Below are 20,268 nucleotides of genomic sequence, written 5' to 3' on the forward strand. Positions count from 1 at the left end.
TAACTCTTTTCAGTCTGATTAGCTCCGCTGTTGCCCATTCCCTCAAATCTTTGGCCCAACTTTCCACCATGGGGGGGGGTCTGGCTCATCCACCTAATTGCTATTCTGCGTTTGGCTAGTACTAACCCTAGCTGGAGAAATTTCCTTGTGAGTTTTTTCCCTTTAGGTCTAGGGAGGAGTCCCAAGAATATCTCCTCAACGAAATGAGGTTTCGTCCATCCTGTAACTTTTTGTAAGCAGTCTATCACCTTCCCCCAATAAGATGTCAATTCCGGGCAATCCGAAATCATGTGTATAAAATGGGTTTCAGTGTAACCACATTTAGGGCAGTGGGCAGGGCGGTCTGGGTATATTTTGTGTAGCACCCGTCAGATATGTTTATTTATGTAAACAGTTTTTAATAGAGCGAACGAGACCCCAAGGGGTATCAGGTTTGATGTACAATATTATATTGTGAGTTTGAATCTAGCGTTGGGGCAAATTTGTTTGACCCCCCAACTCCCGGTAGAGGGTTGACATGACTGGGGATACAATGGACCCATAGGCATCTCCACAGGTGATCAGCCTCTTCTGGGACCTGGATAGTTTCACATGAATGGAGTGGTGTTGATTAGATGGGTAGGAGGAGCATCAAAGAAGGATGTTTCCAGTATGTCAAATTTGAGACTTCATTATATTGATGGTGGTGGAGGGTTTGACTGAGTCTGAGGCAGGACAGGGGTCCATTATTATCAGAGGCAGGGTTAATCATATGTGGTCCGAAGGGTATATTCTATGATGTGTAAGATATTTGTCTCCATGCTGTAGCATGATTGGCTACTGGATTGAAGTTTGGTGGTAAGTAATCTGCACATCAACTCTTGTTGGAGTACTGGGTTGGGTGTGGCTGGCCGGAGATGGCTGCACATCCATAGAAGCTCTGATGGCCACCTCCCGACCCAGCAAATCATGGGCACCCTGGAGCCAGAGTCTGTGGTAATCCGACCCATAGTACCTGTATAGTGGAGGCAGTTGCATGTGGGAGAGTACCGGAGGCTGCGACACGAGCCGGGAAGTGAGAGCGATTACCCCGGTTGCATAACTGAAGATGCCATCATTGAGGACTGAGATCCCTCTGCCTGACCCCAGAACTGGGCCCAACAGCAGGTACGGGTGGCACAGAAACCCCAGTGACTGAGGAAAGCCCAGAATGAGTGTTAACTGTAACCTATGAGGCAGAGACCTGCTCAGGTGTAGGTGGCGAGAGAGCTTGTTCTATGCATCCCAGGAGCGGGCTGAGAGATAGTGGGGAGTGTGCCACCAGTGCATTTGTCCGATTGTTGGGAGGACATAAGGTACTGGGACCCTGGGACTTTGCTGGGAGACCTTTGAGCAGTGCTGACTGGTTTGGGGGAGTGTATTCGCCAGAAGGGGCCCCAGTGACAGGCAAAATATATATGGATAGCTGCTAGCACGGACACTGAGACAGGCCTCAAAGTAGTGGGTGGGAAGTCACACAAACCGTGACTGAGAGACACCGGACCGAGGGACCCTTACTGGATCTTAAATGTTATATAAAAGTGGATATTGGCCGCACCAGATCCATGAACGACACTCTGGCGGTTAGAGGTAGTTCTAAATCTTCGACCGAAGACCTCTATGACACAGGGTGTAAGAGTGGGGAATAGTCGTTACGAGAGTAACCAGTTTTGATGGCACACTGTGCCTAAACCCTATTGACAGTCTAGACCTTTAATTAGTTCTGGGAGAACAGGGAATACTCGGAGGTTCCGTCCGCCATGATGGAGAGAGCGACAAAATGCTTCTTTCTCACCTGGAATGTTAGGGGGATGGGCTCTGTCAGTAAATAAAATAAAATATTGGTGTATCTGAGACGCTGTGGGAGTGCATGTGGCTGTCTTCCAGGAGATTCATCTAACAAGGGGGGAGACTGCCAAACTGCAACTGAGCTGGAGGGACAGAACTATTCCACAGAATATTCAGCCAATGCCAGAGGGGCACAAATACGGGTTAGGCCAGGGATACTCTTGGTACAGTAGGGCACATGTTGATACTGAAGACCACTATGGTAATTTCTGGAAGACTCAACAGGCATTTCGGATCATCTGTGCACCAACAGTGCGACAGGCACTTTTTTAACCACTTGCACACATACTCTCACTTGACCCCTGCTCCCTATTAGCTTTAGGAGGTGACTGCAGCTGGGGGCGTGGCTTAGCCGAGCAGCGGAATGGCCGCTAGTTGAAGCGGCTCCGCCGGCCGAGCCCTGTCATCCGCCAGAAATCCGTTTTTAGGGTCCCTGCACATAGCTCCCTACCCGGGAAACGACAACGTAGCCCCCACAGCACTCGGATTGAAATTTGACTGCCCGCGCGTGCGGGGAAAAAGAAGAATCGCCGACTGCTGGTCGCGGCGCGACTGGGGCCTGGAGGCGCGTGTGCAGCCGGGGACTGGAGTGGCGGCTGCTCCGGAGGTATGACGTGCTGGGGCCCTGGTGCTGGCCACGTCTTCTGACGGCCGGGAAGTGGAGTGGCGCCGGAGATAGCGGCACCCGCTTAAGGTGCCAGGCTTATGCGGAATTGAACGAGATGCCTGCCGAGGACATCACGACCTGAACGCCCGGCTGTGGAGCGCAACCCTGACAGAGAGGGCTGGAAAGGCGGTAAGCCCGGAGTAGAGGCTTGCACTTGTGGGTTGATAAGCCCCTGCCATAGCGGGACTTTCATTGATCGCTGGGCGGCTGGCGGGACACAGAGTGGTGCAGTAGGCCGGATTGGCCGCCATACTGAGAGGCCTAGTGGAGACTGTGCGCAGCTCTGCGAGGGAGTTGGCCAGGCCCGGGTGGGTACATGAGCAGAGAGGAGGAGACGGCGCGCTGCCAGAACGGCACATCCAGGTGCTACGTGGGCCAGCTACCAGGGGGAGAGAGCCCCAAACCCATGGCGTGAGCACGACGACGGCCACACTGCACAGACTGACGGCCTACCGTGGGGGGTAGCGGCTGCGACAGGTCTGTGCGCGAAAGCCTGTACTGAGGGAGTGGAGAACAGCGGTGCGGAGATTGGTGGCAAGGAAGGCCATACATTCGAGGCATACACCCAGAAACCCTCTTGATGCGCTGCCGCGGCTGCTATCTTCCTACGACTACTAGCTACATAGCTACTGAGCATAGGCACCGGAAAACTACCAATTGTGGAGAAACTGTAGAGGGACGGAGAGCTGCGTGATCTCGGATAAAAAGGACAGCGTCAGTCCTCACAGCCCGCTACACTTGAGTTGAGAGGATCGGCTGGGGCTTGTGGAGCAGGGAGTGAGCTGCGGGGCAGAATACGCCGTGGGAAACACTAGAGGAGAAACTCGGCTGACACACCTGACCTATCTGTTTTGAGGGGAGGATAGTGCCTGTACCAGCGGAATCATGGGGAAACTGGATACGCGACAACTCCGCATTAATTTTAGAAATAGTGGAGTAAACCCACTGAAGCAGAGGATGGCGGTCGCGATCAGATGGAAGGGGGTGCCACGAGCCAACTCCCTGCGGAGGACGTCCGGGTAATGTTCCAGGAGCTAAAGACTGGCCTGAAGAGCATAGACTCCAAAATGGACTCCCTGGCTGAGCGCATGGATAAAATCACACAGCGCATGGACAAACAGGAGGGACGGGTGAGTGTCCTTGAAACGCGCATGACAGAAACAGAGGAGGGACAAACGGAGATGGAAAAGAAAATTCGAGGTATGGATAAAGTTCTGGAATTCATACATCAAAAAAACGAGGATTTGGAAGCGTGCCCGAGGAGGCGCAACTTGCGCATTACCCAAGTTGCGGAATCCACAGACATCCGTAATATGGAGCTATTTGTGGAAGGGATGTTGAAAGAGCTCTTCGGCCCCAGCTTGTCCCAGATGTTCCTCATAGAAAGGGCGCACAGAACCCTGCGCCCGAGACCCAAACCGGGGGCGCCTGCAAGACCAATATTGGCGAGAGTATTGAACTATAGAGATCGAGACACGATACTCCGTCTAGCACGTGAAAAGAGAGCTAAACAGTATAAAGGAAACGAGATTGCTTTGTACCCTTGACCCTGTGACCAGGTAGGTTGCTCCCGCTGCCACTGCGCAGACAACTGTGTGCCTCTGCTGCTGTTGTCTGCTGCCTTCGGCAGACAAGTCAGTTGCGCGTTCGTCGCTGCCCCCTGATTGCCTGTATCTGTACTGTATCACTGACTTTATCGCTCCTGTCCCCTATACTGTGTACTCTGTTGCTATTTGTTGTTTTTGGCCTGATACCCGTCATCCTCTTCCTTTTGTGCCACCTGGTTAGTTCCTGCTCTTTTCTGCCGTGGCCTCTCTCCCCCCCCCCCACCCCCTCTTGCCTCCGTGTCTCCTCTTCCCGCCGCTCGCTCTCCCGCGGCCCCGCCCCCCTGCTCCTCATTGGTTCTTCCCGCTCCTGCCTCCCAGTTGCTCCTCCCTCCCTCCCTCTCCCCTTCATATGGAGGCCGCACAGCGGCCGCGCGCAGCGGGCGCGCCTAAGGCAAGCCCGTCTGCGCCTGGACCGCGCCCAGCGCCAGGACCCCTGGTCCTCGACGATACCAGCCCACCCGAGTGAGGTACGACACCCCCGCCCTCCACGCGCTCAACACCGGCCGAAGCCCTGCCTGCCACCGAGCCACCCGGAAATGCTTCCACTGACCCTTCACCTGCCTAGCCTGCGAATTCACCTACCTCCGGACCTGCACCGCACCCGCCAGACCAGGCCCCAGCAACAACAACCTCAAGCGCATCCTGCTCAACACCCGTTCCGTCCACAGACACGCGGTCGAACTCTGGAACCTCCTCGACACAACAGCACCGACGTCGCCTTCCTCACAGAGACCTGGATGAACGCCTCCTCAGCCCCCGACATTGCCATAGCCATCCCGGACGGCTACAAGATCACCCGGAAGGACCGCACCAACCAAACCGGAGGAGGCATCGCCATCGTCCACAGAAACCCCATCCGCATCAAGACCAACTCCGACACAATCACCGCCGCCGACCACCTTCACTTCCAGATGCACACCGACCCCAAGACCACCCTCAGAGGAACCCTCATCTATAGACTCCGGGACCACGCGTACAATTCAGCAAAGCCATCGCAGACTTCATCCGCCCGCTTGCCCTCACCTCATCAGACTACATCCTCCTAGGGGACCTCAACTTCCACCTGGAAAACAACAATGACAGCAACACCACTGCCCTGCTCGACAACCTCGCCAACCTCGGACTCAAGCAACTGGTGAACACACCCACCCACTACGCCGGCCACAGGCTTGACCCCGTCTTCACCTCCAGCAATTACATCTCCTTCAGCCACTCCACCGGACTACACTGGTCAGACCACAGCTGCGTCAACTTCAACAAAACCACGACCCACCACCACCCGCAACAGGCCCCCCGCAGAGCCTGGAGCAAGATCACCACCGACCAGCTCACCACCTCACTGAGCCAGAACCCTCCTACCCACACCACGGACTCCAACAAAGCAGCCCGCAACCTCACCCAGTGGCTCACCACCTGCGCCAACACCCTTGTACCACTGAAGAATCCTCCCAACAGACCCGGCAGCAAGAAAGCCTCGTGGTTCTCCAACGACCTCAAAATCTTCAAGAAATACTGCCGTACCATGGAGAAAGCCTGGCGCCACGACCAGTCAACAGATATCATGACAGCCTTTAGGAACGCCATCCGCACATCCGCAAACACCATCAGCTGATCCGCACCGCCAAAAGGACAGCATTCAGAGAACGACTGGACAACAACACCCACAACAGCAAAGAACTCTTCAACATCGTCAAAGAGCTCTCCAAGCCCGGCGCCTGCAACAACGATGTCACGCCCTCGCAAGACCTCTGCGACTCACTGGCCTCGTTCTTCCACCACAAGATCGCAGACATACACAACAGTTTTGACGCCCGGACCACTCGCCCGTCCACCGAAACACTGCCCCCCACCACCACCCTCCTCACCTGGACCCCCGTCAGCACTGAAGACACCACCCACATGATGAACAGCATCCACACCGGCTCCCCAGCAGACCCTTGTCCACACCACAACTTTAACAAAGCCAACACCATCATTTCACCCCAACTACGGCACATTATCAACAACTCCTTCGCATCTGCCACCTTCCCGGAGAGCTGGAAGCATGCGGAGATCAGCACCCTACTGAAGAAACCCACCACGGACCTCAAGAACTTCCGCCCCATCTTGCTCCTCCCGTTTCCCGCCAAAGTCATCGAGAAGACCGTCAACAAACAGCTGACAGCATTCCTCGAGAAAACGGCTCCCTCGACCCATCACAGTCCGGCTTCCGAGCAAACCACAGCACCGAGACCGCACTCATCGCAGCCACCGACATATGGTCCCTGCTCGACAACAGGGAAACTGTTGCCCTCATCCTCCTCGACCTATCGGCCGCATTTGACACTGTCTGCTACCGCACCCTAACAACCCGCCTCCACCACGCCGGGATCCAAGGAAAAGCCCTGGAATGGGTCGTCACCTTCCTCTCAGACAGAACTCAGAGAGTCCGCCTCCCTCCCTTCCGATCAGCGCCCACCAAAATCATCTGCGGCGTTACTCGAAGATCCTCGCTCAGCCCCACCCTCTTCAACGTCTACATGAGCCCCCTCGCAGCCATCGCGCGCTGACACAACCTAAACACCCAGCTGATCCTCTCCCTTACCAACGACACCGCCAGAGCCAGCCTCCAAGAAGGAATGAAAGACGTAGCAGCATGGATGGAGCTCAGCTGTCTGAAACTGAACTCGGACAAGACGGAAGTCCTCCTCCTCGGACAATCCCCCTCCGCCTGGGACGACTCCTGGTGTCCCCCGGCACTGGGCAATGCCCCCATCCCCACAGACCACGCACGCAACCTGGGCTTCATCCTGGACTCATCCCTCACAATGACCAAGCAAGTCAATGCCGTCTCATCATCCTGATTCAACACCCTGCGAATGCTCCGCAAGATCTTCCGGTGGATCCCCACCGAAACCAGAAAGACAGTCACCCAGGCCCTCGTCACCAGCCGTCTAGACTACGGGAACGCCCTCTACGCTGGAACCACAGCCAAACTACAGAAAAGACTCCGCATACAGAACGCCTCCGCACGACTCATCCTGGACATCCACAGCCACATCACTCCCCACCTGAGAGACCTACACTGGCTCCCCGTCAGCAAGAGAATCACGTTCAGGCTTCTCACCCACGCACACAAGGCCCTCCACGACATGGGCCCAGCATACCTCAACGACCGCCTCACGTTCTATACACCCACCCACCCGCCAGCTCCGCTCCGCCAGCCTCGCCCTCGCCACCGTCCCACGGATTCGCAGAAGCACCACCAAAGGAAGATCCTTCTCCTACCTGGCGGCCAAGACGTGGAACTCCCTCCCCACCCACCTACGGCTGACCCAGAACCATCTCGCCTTCAGGAAGCAACTCAAGACCTTGCTCTTCGAACAGTAGCAGCAGCCTCCCCCCCCACCCCCGTAGCGCCTTGAGACCCTTGCGGGTGAGTAGCGCGCTCTATAAATGTGTTTGATTGTTTGATTGATTGACCCAGATTTTACTTTGCAAGTCCAAGCGGCAAGGAGGGAGTTCATCCCCGCCAAAAAGATCTTTCAGCAAATCGGAACCAAATACGCCTTGATATATCCGGCTAAGCTGAGGGTGCAGGGCCCTGGAAAGCCCACCTTCACTGACGCCAAGGCTGCATTGACATTTGCGAAACAGATGGCAAAGGAACATAAATTGCAGAAGACGCAGGTCGATGGACAATTACAGGATAGACTCAGCGACAATGATTGACCTTTGGATGGCGCAAACACAGATGAGGAGCCGGGCGGCGATTGCGGTAGACTGCGATATATGGACAAAATGACCTGGGGTAAGAAACGCTCTATTGCGATGTGAGGAGTAAGATCTATATCATTCATTGGGGGCTACCTTGAATGACTGCAAAAGGACATTGACTATGGGAGGGGTCAAGAGAGTGCAAGTGTACCAGATGCGGCTTGGCCACCCTGCCATAAGTGCAGGGGAGGATGCCGGCGACCCGACTCACCCCCTGGGATGATTTCCCTTGTCTGGTTGCATTTTTCGATTTTGGGACAGTTACGGGAGGAGGGAGGGAGGGGGGATGCACAACCTGAATGGGGGTTGGTGTGGGAGGAGGGAGGGGGGGGTGTTGTTTCTCTTTAATGCAATGTCGTTCCAAGCTCTGTTACGTAGATGGAGAAGATATTTGGACCACTGGGTCTGTGCAGTATCGGCTGTGGCTGCTTGGTAATAGCCCAAAGGTGCATTGTATGGTTTTCAGGGATACTGCGACCATATGCTCAGAACTGTTGGTAGACTGTTACTCTTTTATTTATGATGTCTAGTCCAGATAAAATTGACACACTGACATGCATTATGTGGAATGTGCGCGGCCTAAACGATCGTAGAACAACCAGGCTCATACACTCCTATCTGATGAGACACAGGGTCGATATCTGTTTTTTGCAGGAGACGCACCTGACTGGCGCAGCGGTGGGGATGCTAAAAATCAGACGATGGGAGGTGGTGGTAGAGGCTGGATATTCCAGTTATTCTAGAGGAGTCTCAATACTTATGCGTAGGGGGCTGCACTGGGGCACAACCAACACTATCACTGATAGAGAGGGCAGGTACATAATACTACAAGGAGAACTATGCAATTCACCTCTGACCTTAGTTAACACGTAGGGCCCGAACACTGACAGTCCGGATTTTTTCCACCATATATGGCAAAACCTGAACAAATTGGGACACACAGCAATACTGGGGGGGAACTTTAATGTAACCCTCTCAACTACCCTTGATAGGCAGGGGGCGTCAAGGACACATCACCCGAAAGCAGCGGAAGCGCTTCATGCGTTCATAGACGACCTGTTCTTGACTGACTCCTGGAGAGCCACTCACCCAATGACTAAAGAGGGGACTGCATCACGCACCATAGAAATGCGTGGTCGCGGCTAGATTTCTGGTTGCTTTCAAGAGGCTTACACGCATGGCTGGTGGATGCCACGCATCTTGCCCGTACTCTGTCTGACTATGTGCCCGCCCAGATAAGACTACGCCTCCCCCCGGCGTATAAACAGCCCTTCTCTTGGAAATTTCCCTTGGGCGCCTTAAGAGACCAGGTTTTCCAAAAAGAGCTCCGTAACAGGATTGAGGGTTACTTTGCTATAAACGAGGGATCGGTGGATTCGCCAGGTGTTCTATGGGAATCCTTTAAGGCGGCAACGAGAGGAGACTGTATAGCAATTAAAACCGGGGTACTTAGAGATATCCGTAACACGTTGGGCAGGCTAGAGCGCGAAATTGGGCAACTGGAACGGCTGCTGATGCGAAATGCATCACAGGACATTGCGGCCAGAATAAGGACCAAGCTTACGGAATTCCAGGAAGAGGCCGAAAGAGAGACGGCATATTTATATAAATATGCACAGGCAAGGTGTTATGGGGAGAGCGGGAGTCCGGGTAAGACATTGGCGTGACTGCTCCGGACACCTAGAGGTGCCACATATATACCTGAACTTCACACAGAGGATGGAGAGGTACTCAGAACACCGCCTGATATATTGGAGGAATTCGCACATTATTATTCTGACCTGTACACTTCCAAAACGTCCCCCTCGCAGGCAGATATCACAGACTATCTAGACGACATAGGGCTTGCTTGGTTCAATGAAGGGGCTCGTAGGTACATGGAGCTGCCGATAACAGTGGAAGATGTGAAGCAAGTAATAAGTGGCATGCCAGGGGACCAGGCCCCGGGGGCTGATGGATTGACGGCGGCCTTTTATAAGGAATATGCTTACATCTTGGCCCCCAGGTTATTGCAGGTGTACCTGGAGGCCATGGAGACGGGAGTGCTGCCACCCACATTGCGCGAAGCTACGATATCACTATTTTGAAGCCGGATAAGGACCCTACCAAGACCGACTCGTACCGTCCTTTGTCTCTGATAAACATAGATGCTAAGATATATGCCAAATTAATAGCGAACAGGCTACAGCCCATGCTACCGCAGATAGTTCTGACAGATCAATCCGGTTTTATACCGGGCCGCTCCACTGCCCACAACTTGTGTACCATATTTGGCGTGCTCCACTACCTGGCGCCCTAGGTGCAGGCAACGGCTGCCCTTTTAGACGCAACAAAGGCATTTGACTCTTTAGAGTGGACGTTCTTATTTGCCTTACTTGCACGACTAGGCCTAAGCCCAGTTTTTATTAGACAGGTCCAAGTCCTACACACGGATCCGACAGCAAGAGTTCGGGTAAATGGTCAAATCTCCCAACCTTTTAGCATAACTAGAGGCACAAGACAGGGGTGCCCACTATCTCCCTTGTTATTTGCAGTCGCCACAGAGCCGCTTGCAGCGAAACTCCGCCAACACCACGAATAAAAGCATAGGGTTCACCACGAGGGGCATCCTCGTTTCAATGTATGCAGATGACATGACGATCTATCTGACCAACCCCCGAGATAACTTTGATGTGTTAATGAGGGAGTTTATAGGATATGGGGGGCTAACGGGAATCCAAATCAATTGGAAGAAGTCCACGATGCTACCACTTACCGATGACACTACACCCTTCACTTCGGAATTCCTGATTCAGTGGGCAAGTGGGGAGGTGCGCTACTTGGGCATATACATCAGTAGTACGATGCAAGACCTGTGGACAGCAAATTATGGTAGGGCAATGAACTTGCTAGAAGGCAAGATCACGAGGTGGAAAACCCTCCCACTGTCCTTGACGGGGTGCATCGCCATTGTAAAAATAATAGTTCCTCCCAAATTTCTTTATCAACATTCCTATGCCGTTAAATGCGCAGTTTTTCAAGCGCTTGCGCACTAATATCATCGAGTTGGTGTGGGCGGGTAAACAGCACGAATCTCGTGGAAGATATTGACACTGCCTTTTTCACAGGGTGGCTTGGGAGCCCCAGACTTTGAATTATATGCCTACAGCGCGCAGGCGCAATTTCTTCATTTCTGCCAACATCCTACGCCATTCCAACCACACATGGCTATTGAAATTGACAGAATAGCGCCGCTCCCACTAAATACGGCTGTGTTCCAACCTTACAAAAGACCACAACAAGAAATCGATACTGTTGAGACTGTGCGTTGGACATGGAAAAATATTGCGCAACGAGCACATCAAGACGTCCTATATGCCCCTGGGCGGCAACCCACGGCTTAGGCCCCTGGTGGACAAAGCCGTCACACTCAGGGCACAGTTACATAAGTTAGACATGGGCGGCGATCTATTCCCTGCCGGAGAGTTCCTGACCATGCAGGACATGTGCAACTCGCAGGACCCCACTGCCTCAGATGTGCTGCTCTACTATCAGCTGAGATAGGCATATAAGTCCACATATAAGGAGTTTCCGAGGGAGTCTCCTAGTCTCCCTGCGCTGGAGAACATACTGTCGAACCCATAGCCCGAAAGCTTATCACGCATATCTATAGTATCACACAGAGAGTCCCCGCTCATTAGCACTAGATCCAGGGAGGCATGGGAGGTGGAAGCTGCTTTGACCATAACTGAGGAACAATGGACGTTTTGCTGTCACAGTTAGAATATCTCTCGCCTAACTACCGTCTCAGGCTTATACATTTTAATTATCTATATCGGCTATACCGCACACCGTTACAAATGAATCGGATGGGATTACAGGAGGATGCTAGATGCTGGAGATGTGGTTCTCCTGACGCCACGTTTACACACAGGGCCTGGAGTTGTGCACCAGTGGCACGCTACTGGACGGATATATTCAAACACATAAGTCAGATAACGGGGGACCCAGTGGTGGAGTCCTTGACGCTTGCTTTACTGGGATACATACAGGGAATTGAGGTGGCCCACCGCAGACTTGTGGCGATGCTGTTGCTAATGGCAAAAAGGCAGGTAGCACTTCATTGGAGGAAACAGAGACCGCCCAAGATAGCGGACTGGATTAGAGCAGTTACATATTGTAGGGACCCGTTAAAAATCTTTTGGGAGATGATGCCTAGTAGATCTCGACCATCTGATATATGAGCACCATTCACCGAGTGGCTGCGCTCGGGAGGCGCGGACTACCAGGCTGAATAGGCCATGCATAATTGACATGCATTTTGGTAATGTAGCACATTGTAGATGGATTACGAGGCAAAAGATATATACTAGTTTGGGAATTTAAGATATGCCTAGGCCCACAATGCTGTGACGTTTGAGAGTGAGACAGTCAGAGCACGCCAGACTCGAGAACCCGTCTGCGGTGATAAGGCTCAGAGACTTGGGACGACGGGGGGGGGGGGGGCAAGGTAGCCAGCCAGGGGTTTGGGTGTTGTTTGGGGTTATGTTATGATTACACACACTTTGCTCTACTTTCATCTATGCACTGTTATGGAAATACTTCCGCTGCCTGCCCCCCGAGGTTGTTGGCAATACAGCTGTGTATAAAGAATTCTTGGAAGATAGCCGCCGGCCTCCGGGTTGTGGGCGAAAGGCAGTGTATATTGTAACTACACAATACACTGTTTTAAAAAAAAAAGAGGTGACTGCAGCTGCAAAGCTGACATCACCCTCGACAGGTCTGTACACCCACTTGCTGATCATGTCGACTGGCACAGGATTTTAAAGAATGTTTGGGTCACTGGTTCTCCTAAGGCATCCCACATCAACATGGAGTGGCACGCCTTCAAGGTGGTTGTTAGAGGCTACTGCCTCAGTCAGTCGGCAGAGGAAGTAAGAACACTTTGAAAGACTCTCACTACACTAGAGGACAATATCTGGCGATTGGAGAAGGAGATCCCTGACCACCCCTGGATCTTGCCCACCCTGTGTGAGGAACGGAAGGATTATGTGACCATGCTCTGGTTCCTGAACATAGGAGAATATCTGATACACCCCAACGGTATGGGACGCACCATTACACCGATACCTGGACGAAGAGGATAGATGGTATACTAACAGGATATACATGATATGTTCACGAGGCACTACAAAGACCATTATGGGTCTCTAGGCCCAACGCCTGTTGAGGAACTTGAGGACTTCATTGACAGAGCGGTATAATCGCAGTTTGCTGCGGATGACTGGGACACACTTAGGGCATCTAACAATGAACCCGAAATATGAGGGGCCACCAAATAACTGCTGGTAAGACCCCTGGCACTGATTGCTGGCTGGTAAACATTTATCAGACGTACTCCTCTGTAATTGTGACAAAGCTGTCAAATGTGTACCAATTTATTTAATTTATTTATTCATAAAGTTTTATATAGCGTGAACTTGACCCAAGAGGGTATCAGAGCGCTTTACATTTAGGATTGTTACGTTTTAAAGTTACATCAATTACAAGAGCATAGTAAGGTACAGTACACATAAACCATTTGCAATGTGTGTGTGTGTGTGTGTGTGTAATTGTGTTTTGTATTTATATAGCGCACTCCTACCCAGAGGTCTCGTAGCGCTGTATTCATACCGCTGTGGAACCCTTCCTGGCTTTCCTGTGAGATGTCCACTCCTGGGCACCCCCAAGGTGAAGCCAGGCATCCAAGCGCTGCTGGGGCCGTTGTGGAGATTAAGCAAGCTATTGCCCAGAGTCACAGAGTGGGACCCATGATTAGACTAGGCACCGAGGCGAGAATTATCAGGTCTGGGGAGATTGAGTCCAAGAGCTGCCGAGGCGGGAATTGAACCCTGGTCCCGGGCCAGACCTCTGCATCAGGGTCTGCCGCTCTAACCATTGAGCCACGCTTCTCCACAAGAAGCGTGGCTCAATGTTTTCAAGAACTCGTAGGAGGGAGGGGAGGAAGGAGTAATAGCAGGGAGACTAGGAGGAACTGTGCCTAATGTCCAGCTGGGTAGGTGAAGGTCAAGGGGTAATCCACATTCGAATGCATTGGAATGTGGGTTCTTGCCAGACACGATGAGGAAGTCCTCATAGTATCTGTTCCTAAGCCATCTAGTTACATTACAAATGTGGGAATATATCGTCCCCTGTTTATGGTGAATTTAAAATACAAGATACTCAGAAAACTGTTAGCCAACAGGCTACAGCCTCACCTGCAAACCCTAGTGCATGCGGATCAGAATGGATTTAATCCCATGCGAACCACCTCGAATAACATGCAGCGCCTGTACAATGTCCTGGATGAAACCTCTCTCTGTCAACACTCAGGAGCAGTTGGGTTGTCTGTAGACGTACAGAAGGTGTTAGATTCCGGTGGTTCTACATGCAGGCGTTCATGGCTCTGATATCCTTGGGGCAAGGCTGGTGCAAATCGGTGTCATTACTATACACAAATGTGTCAATGCATGTCCGCACCGGTCAGTGCACCTTGGACCACCTCAGAGTTTATCTGGGATCCACACAGGGTTGCCCCCTCACCATGCTCCTCGCTCTCGCATTCTACTTTTTCGCGAGCCTCATCCTCATCCTCATCGACTGGGCTGATAGAGGAATTCCTAAGTATAACATGCAACATCTGATGTCACTGTATGCAGATGATACTCTTTTATATCTGAGAAAAGCCTGAATGGGCATCCTGAGGGCTGTCACCTTATTAGAGGACCTGGTACTGGTACACTAACTGAAGAAAGAGATGTGCTTTTCCAGTGTTCCCATAGCTACAGGAACCTCGAGAACCTGTGCAGTGACAGGGGATCCAGCAGGAGCCCTAAGTCTGCAAATACCATTCCGGTTCGGTGTATCCTGCACATGCAGTTACTTGGAAGGGCATCCTGGAGGACTTACTTCACATTCTGAGGGGTAGCATAGCTTTTTTGCGGGTGCTCAGCCTCCTCATCATGGCAAAAATGGCTTTGGCAAAGATGATTATCCAACCTGGAGTCCTTTTTACTATGGGAACTGGTTTTGATCTCTTAACACTTTGCTTTGAGACCTCATCTGGGATGGAAAGCTCAGCCAGGTGTCCTTAAATATGCTCCAGAGACCTAGTGATAGCGAAATGCTGGGGGAGTTTGCCTGGCAGAGCTAGGTGAATTTGATGGGGACCGCAGAGAGGGGATACTGGAAGCAGTGCTCTTGGGCCTGAAAATCACACCTGCCCAGAAGCAAAAACTCCTAGTTATTGCCCTTCGGTGTTGGAGCGGATTGCTTCATGGAGTGAGACGTGATCCTGTATATGCGCTGGCGCTCCCATTGAAACTGTTACCTACCACAGAAGTGGGCAATTTCACTTCCCGCTGGATAAGGTCCTTATCAGATGCAGGTATAGACACACTGGGAGATTGTTATTCTGAGTGCTCCTTTCGCAACTTGGAGTCTTTGGTGACAGAGAACAATGTATTAGATACCAAATTCTTAGTGTACGGAGCACTGGTGCAGGCGGTGCGCCATCTATTCAGGAACCTAGACCCAGAGCCCAACACAAATTACTAATTGCAGACCTTATTGACATTCATTCATGGTCTCCACTTGATCTCCTGGATCTACAAGACTATGAATACCACATCATCAAGTCATCTCCCAACATTGCGCACTAGATGGGAAAACATCATTAGTAGACCTTTCCAGGTCAAGGAGTAGGAACAGACCCTAGAACATACGCACTTGCTCACATGAAATTCACACTTTATATTCACACTCTTCAAATCCTTGCATATTAAATACCTAATTCCCCGAAGACTAAACCTCATGCTGCACATGGCTAACCAGTGCTGCCCCATGTGTGCTCTCAAGGATGCAGTTTTCGTTGACATACTGTGGGGCTGCCCAATTATATCTCGTTATTGGCTCTGCCCAATTCTATCTCGTTATTGGCTCTTAGTCACACCACACCTAGAAAAAATCTTAAACAAACCGCTTAATACAATAGAAATATGTCTGTTATGCCTCTATCTGAGATTCACTGAGAGGAAGGCTGGGAACAGGTTTTTGGACTTGACTTTACCTGTTGCCCTCTGAGATATAGCACAGAAGTGAAAATCAAAAATATAGTGGGACGGGAGTTAGTGAACACAACAGATACCCTTGACCTATCATCTTGACCACTCCCCCACGCCCTCCTGGAGAACGACCTCACATACTTTCTTCTGACAACGAGACATTCAATGCCCAAATACCATCATGAGCCCATATTAGATGCTGACAGCATCGACTGCCACAATTGGGAGTTTCTCACTTTTTTTCCATGTGATTAATATAGTTTTGTTTCTGTTGGCCACAACCATATGCCAGTGGGAGTGATATGCATGCTAAACACGGAGAGAACTTGTACTAACTCTGTTCCTAAACATCCAATGGGATAAGAAGAGGGCACTATCAGAAAGAAATTTTGGGGAGATGGGAACCGATTTCGATGAAGTACAAGCTAATGATAAACATATGGCTAATAACAGCAAAACAATCAATACTATAGTTTGAAAAAAATCAATTCTTGTTGGATTTTTGACCCCTTAATTCAAAGCTGGTCTTATCAATACTGTGGACATGAAAAAATTTGTATCAACAGTGTAATTTGCACAGAAGCAAGTTCAACTTCACAGTAAAACCATTTTTAAAACTTATTTTACTATTCCTTGTTTTAGAATTCAGAGAAACCTCCAGTGGAAGAGGACCAGGAAGAAGCGTTAAAAAAAGCCTTGACATCTGGAGATATACATTTGTGCAAGAAACTTTTAAATGAAGGTGCTTTGTTGTCTTTCATGCTTTATTTTTATTTGATGTCGGTTGATATTGATATGTCAAACGTATTTGTGGCAAATACACAATTTTTTTTATATATGTTCACATTAATATAATTCAGAATATTTAACTTAAAAGAAATCTACATTTTAGTGCTGTGTAGTTTCCACTAATCAGTAGGAACTGCACGTTTGTGGAGGACAAACTTAGGATGATGCCATACTAATTCCATGCACTATGTGTTCCTTGAACCAGCTAGATCACAGTGCCACCGTTAGCCCGCCTGAACCTAAACAGGGAGCGAACAGTTCTGGAAACTACTGAACATGCTTCTTTAAACAAGAGGAACCAGGAGCTTTTAGCTATGTCCAGCACACTTGCTCCTTTTGGTCATAACTTAAATACAAGAGTGTGCAGTTCCTTAGACAAAGTTAGGAGAAATGAAGGCTTGAAAACTAGTGGATTGTTAGGTCAGTGGAATAAGATTCATCATCTGGGCACGCTCCTCGCCGGGCGGGCGCTGCAATGCCTGATGGGCACCCCCAAAGGGCGCTTTGCTAGATATCTTTTTATTTTGCTGTATGATGAGGTGTGGGTAGTGAAGAATATGTAGTGTGATTGGAAAAAAGTTAATTAAAATGAGTCTAGTGATGCTGGGTTTGGGGACATCCCGTTTTAGCAATGATCATGTTTGCTCTCTAGGACCATTGAATCCCACATGAGCGACACACTTTTTAATTAGGTTAGTAAGCTTCACCAGTATAGTTTCCTCAAACCCAGCATCACTAGGCCTACTTTAATGCACCTTTTTCCACCACACTACACATTCTTCACAACCCACACCTCATCATATGGCGAAATTAAAAGATCTCTGTCAAAGAACCCTTTGCGGGTGCCCGTCTGGCCTTGCAGCGCTGGCCCGAGGAGGAGCATGCCCAGATGATGAAAAATGACACCTTTCAGGGTGTGTGAGGGCACTTGCTCCTATTGGAGATTATTCGACTGACCTGACAATCCATGAGTTCTCAATCCTTCATTTCTCCTAACTTTGTCTAAGGGACTGCAGTCTTTAAGTTAACTACTGAACATGACAACCCTGTTCCCTCGGGAACAGTGATGACAGACCTAGGACGTTTCACTCACTCATGCTCTTTCGCTCTGAGAAATTTACTAAGAATACACGAAGGGACGTTTTCAATATTTATTGAATCAAAGTGATTCTTGTATAGAAAACATGTGCTGCAATGATAAATAGACCAAACCAAACAAAAGTTATAAGTGTCAAGACAAGTGAATAACACAGAGTTTCACCATCTTGCTGAGACAACTGGTATCTGCAGGAATATACAATATTATAACAATCTAGCGTATTTCTTATGATGAAATACCGGTATTTGTAAAGCGCAAACAATTACCCCTAAGGGTGTCATGGTGCTGGGGGCCGTTGGGAAGACTAAGCGAGCTATTGCCCAGAGTCACATGGTGCTGAGCTAACCTGCTGCCGACGACGGGAATCGAACCGTGAGCCCCAGTGTTCCGGAGTCAGCTGCCCTGGCTGCTGCGCCACACCTCTTCCTAAGATGCAAACCCTGACCTACGTGTCTAGGGTGTGAATGTATGTTCTGCCAAGAAACATCCATCTGGATGATCTAACCATGTTACCTGGTGGGTGTAGAGAGTAGGACCCCGTCTTGGTCACGAACTGGACACCCTTTACGGAGATGTCAGTCAGCTGCTGGGTGAGAGCTGCGGCATGCAAGGACCCCTCGAAGTCAGCAGAAGAGTCATCTGATTATACTTGGAAACAAAAGGTTACATATAGAAAAAGGCATGCTTGCCCTGGGCGGAGATTGTGACTGGCCTGCCATTGTTTCTATTCCACAGATAGCTGTGTCGCCATATGGACGTAATAATAAACACATTTGTGCAACGCACGTGTGGGCCTTGCACACAGTGCCAAGGCAGCGTGACCGTGCTCTCACAAAGTTCTCTGTGTTAGCAAGGTCGAGGTTTTCGAGAATCTAACCCAACTGTCACAAATGCAAATGTGTGCCAATAGGTGGCGTGACGAAGTGGGGGCATCCTGAGGAAAGAACTGTGTACATGTAAAATGACACTATTTCCTACCAGGCCTTACTTGGGCACATGACAGTAGTGCATAACTATTGAAAATAACAAACTAAAGATATTTTGATATAGTCACCAGTGACTCCTAGCATTCTTTAATCTGATTACATTTTTTTTTTGCAGTTTATTTAAGTATTAAAAAACATTCAATAGTGCGGCACATCTAGAAGAGGAAGAAGAAAGTTTTACATCATATTGTTTCTCAAGTGGTTCAGTATAAGAAAGTAAAACATAAATTGAAATATTACATTTCTCTCCAGTCTCTGGTAAGGTGAACAGGCTACCTTCATATAATCCCTCTTAGCAATAAACATTGATCATGCATTGTCCACATTTTCCATCCAACCAATTGCTTATCATCTGAGTCACTGACACATTCTATAGCCTCAACCTCCACTTTGGGATTTAAAAAACCAGCACAGGGACCACTCCACACAGTGATATCCTCCTCTGCCTTTTCGTCACTTCTGCTAAGTAAGTACATATGAGCCTCCTCCGCAACCGTCCATTCCATGACGTCCCTGCCCCCAGCGATCAAAATCGGGGGCTTTTTGTCCCATCCGGGTAATGGCCACACGTCTTCTGGCCAACGCCAAAGCCAACTGCAAAAATGTATGGGACATGTTTTTGCCCTTCTGCCTTATAATATTACATAGGAGACAAGAAGACTAAGTGAGATCAAAGGCGATGTGTACCGCCCTATGTATTTCCGGAACCGCCCATGCCCAGTACCACTGTACACCACCGCAGTGCCAGGCTAAATGCATAAAATCCGCTCTGTCTATATCACACCAGGGGCAAACGGCTGAGCGGTTAGGATCCTATTGCTGAAGTCCCCGTGGTGTTATGTAGAACCTGTGCAAAAAGTCGTAATGAGTCAATTTAAAACGTGCATTACAGGACACCATGTGAGTAAGTTCATTGACTCTGTCCCAGTCCCTGTCTGCGAGAGGTGTGTCTAAATCTACATCCCAAGCCAGACGCGCCCTCTGGATGGGCCCCATTCTGATGAAATATTTGACTTTACTATAAGTTATAATGAATGTTGTCTAAATGAGAAACTCATTTGTTTGATTTTTGTTTTCACCACCAAGGTGGTATAGGCAATGATTTTTACTCTTAAGAGATCCTTGTCCTTCACGAACAGAGGTATTTGTTCCCTTCCTTTGGAACAGACCCATTGAAGGAAGCAAGGACTCTGGTTACAAGCTGTTAATGTGGCGGCAAACCTTTTCTGAAAAAAAACTCGCGGGGAAAATATTCTATTCAGCAGAGTAATGTCATGGGCGTAAGTCTGTAATCCACTGCAAGTTTTATTGTCTTCCTCTTTGTTATGCATGACCGGTTGTGACAAGTGGTGACGCAGTAGTATGATTTCGGAAGTGCTTGAGGTGGATAACTGGTATTTTGGCATACTGAATTGGG

General features: G+C 50.0%; 1 protein-coding gene across 3 annotated transcripts in view; it reads left to right on the plus strand.

Moving 5' to 3' along the window:
* Positions 1-20,268, plus strand: part of ASZ1 (ankyrin repeat, SAM and basic leucine zipper domain containing 1) — a 2,002,188-nt gene that overhangs the window by 203,240 nt on the left and 1,778,680 nt on the right. For all 3 annotated transcript variants that reach the window (XM_078674339.1, XM_078674340.1, XM_078674338.1), the window contains exon 2: positions 16,620-16,719. In XM_078674339.1, coding sequence (XP_078530465.1) covers positions 16,620-16,719 — 100 coding nt within the window. The remainder of the gene's footprint in view (positions 1-16,619; positions 16,720-20,268) is intronic.

The sequence above is a fragment of the Lissotriton helveticus genome, chromosome 1_1, assembly GCF_964261635.1.
Source record: "Lissotriton helveticus chromosome 1_1, aLisHel1.1, whole genome shotgun sequence".
NCBI lineage: Eukaryota > Metazoa > Chordata > Amphibia > Caudata > Salamandridae > Lissotriton > Lissotriton helveticus.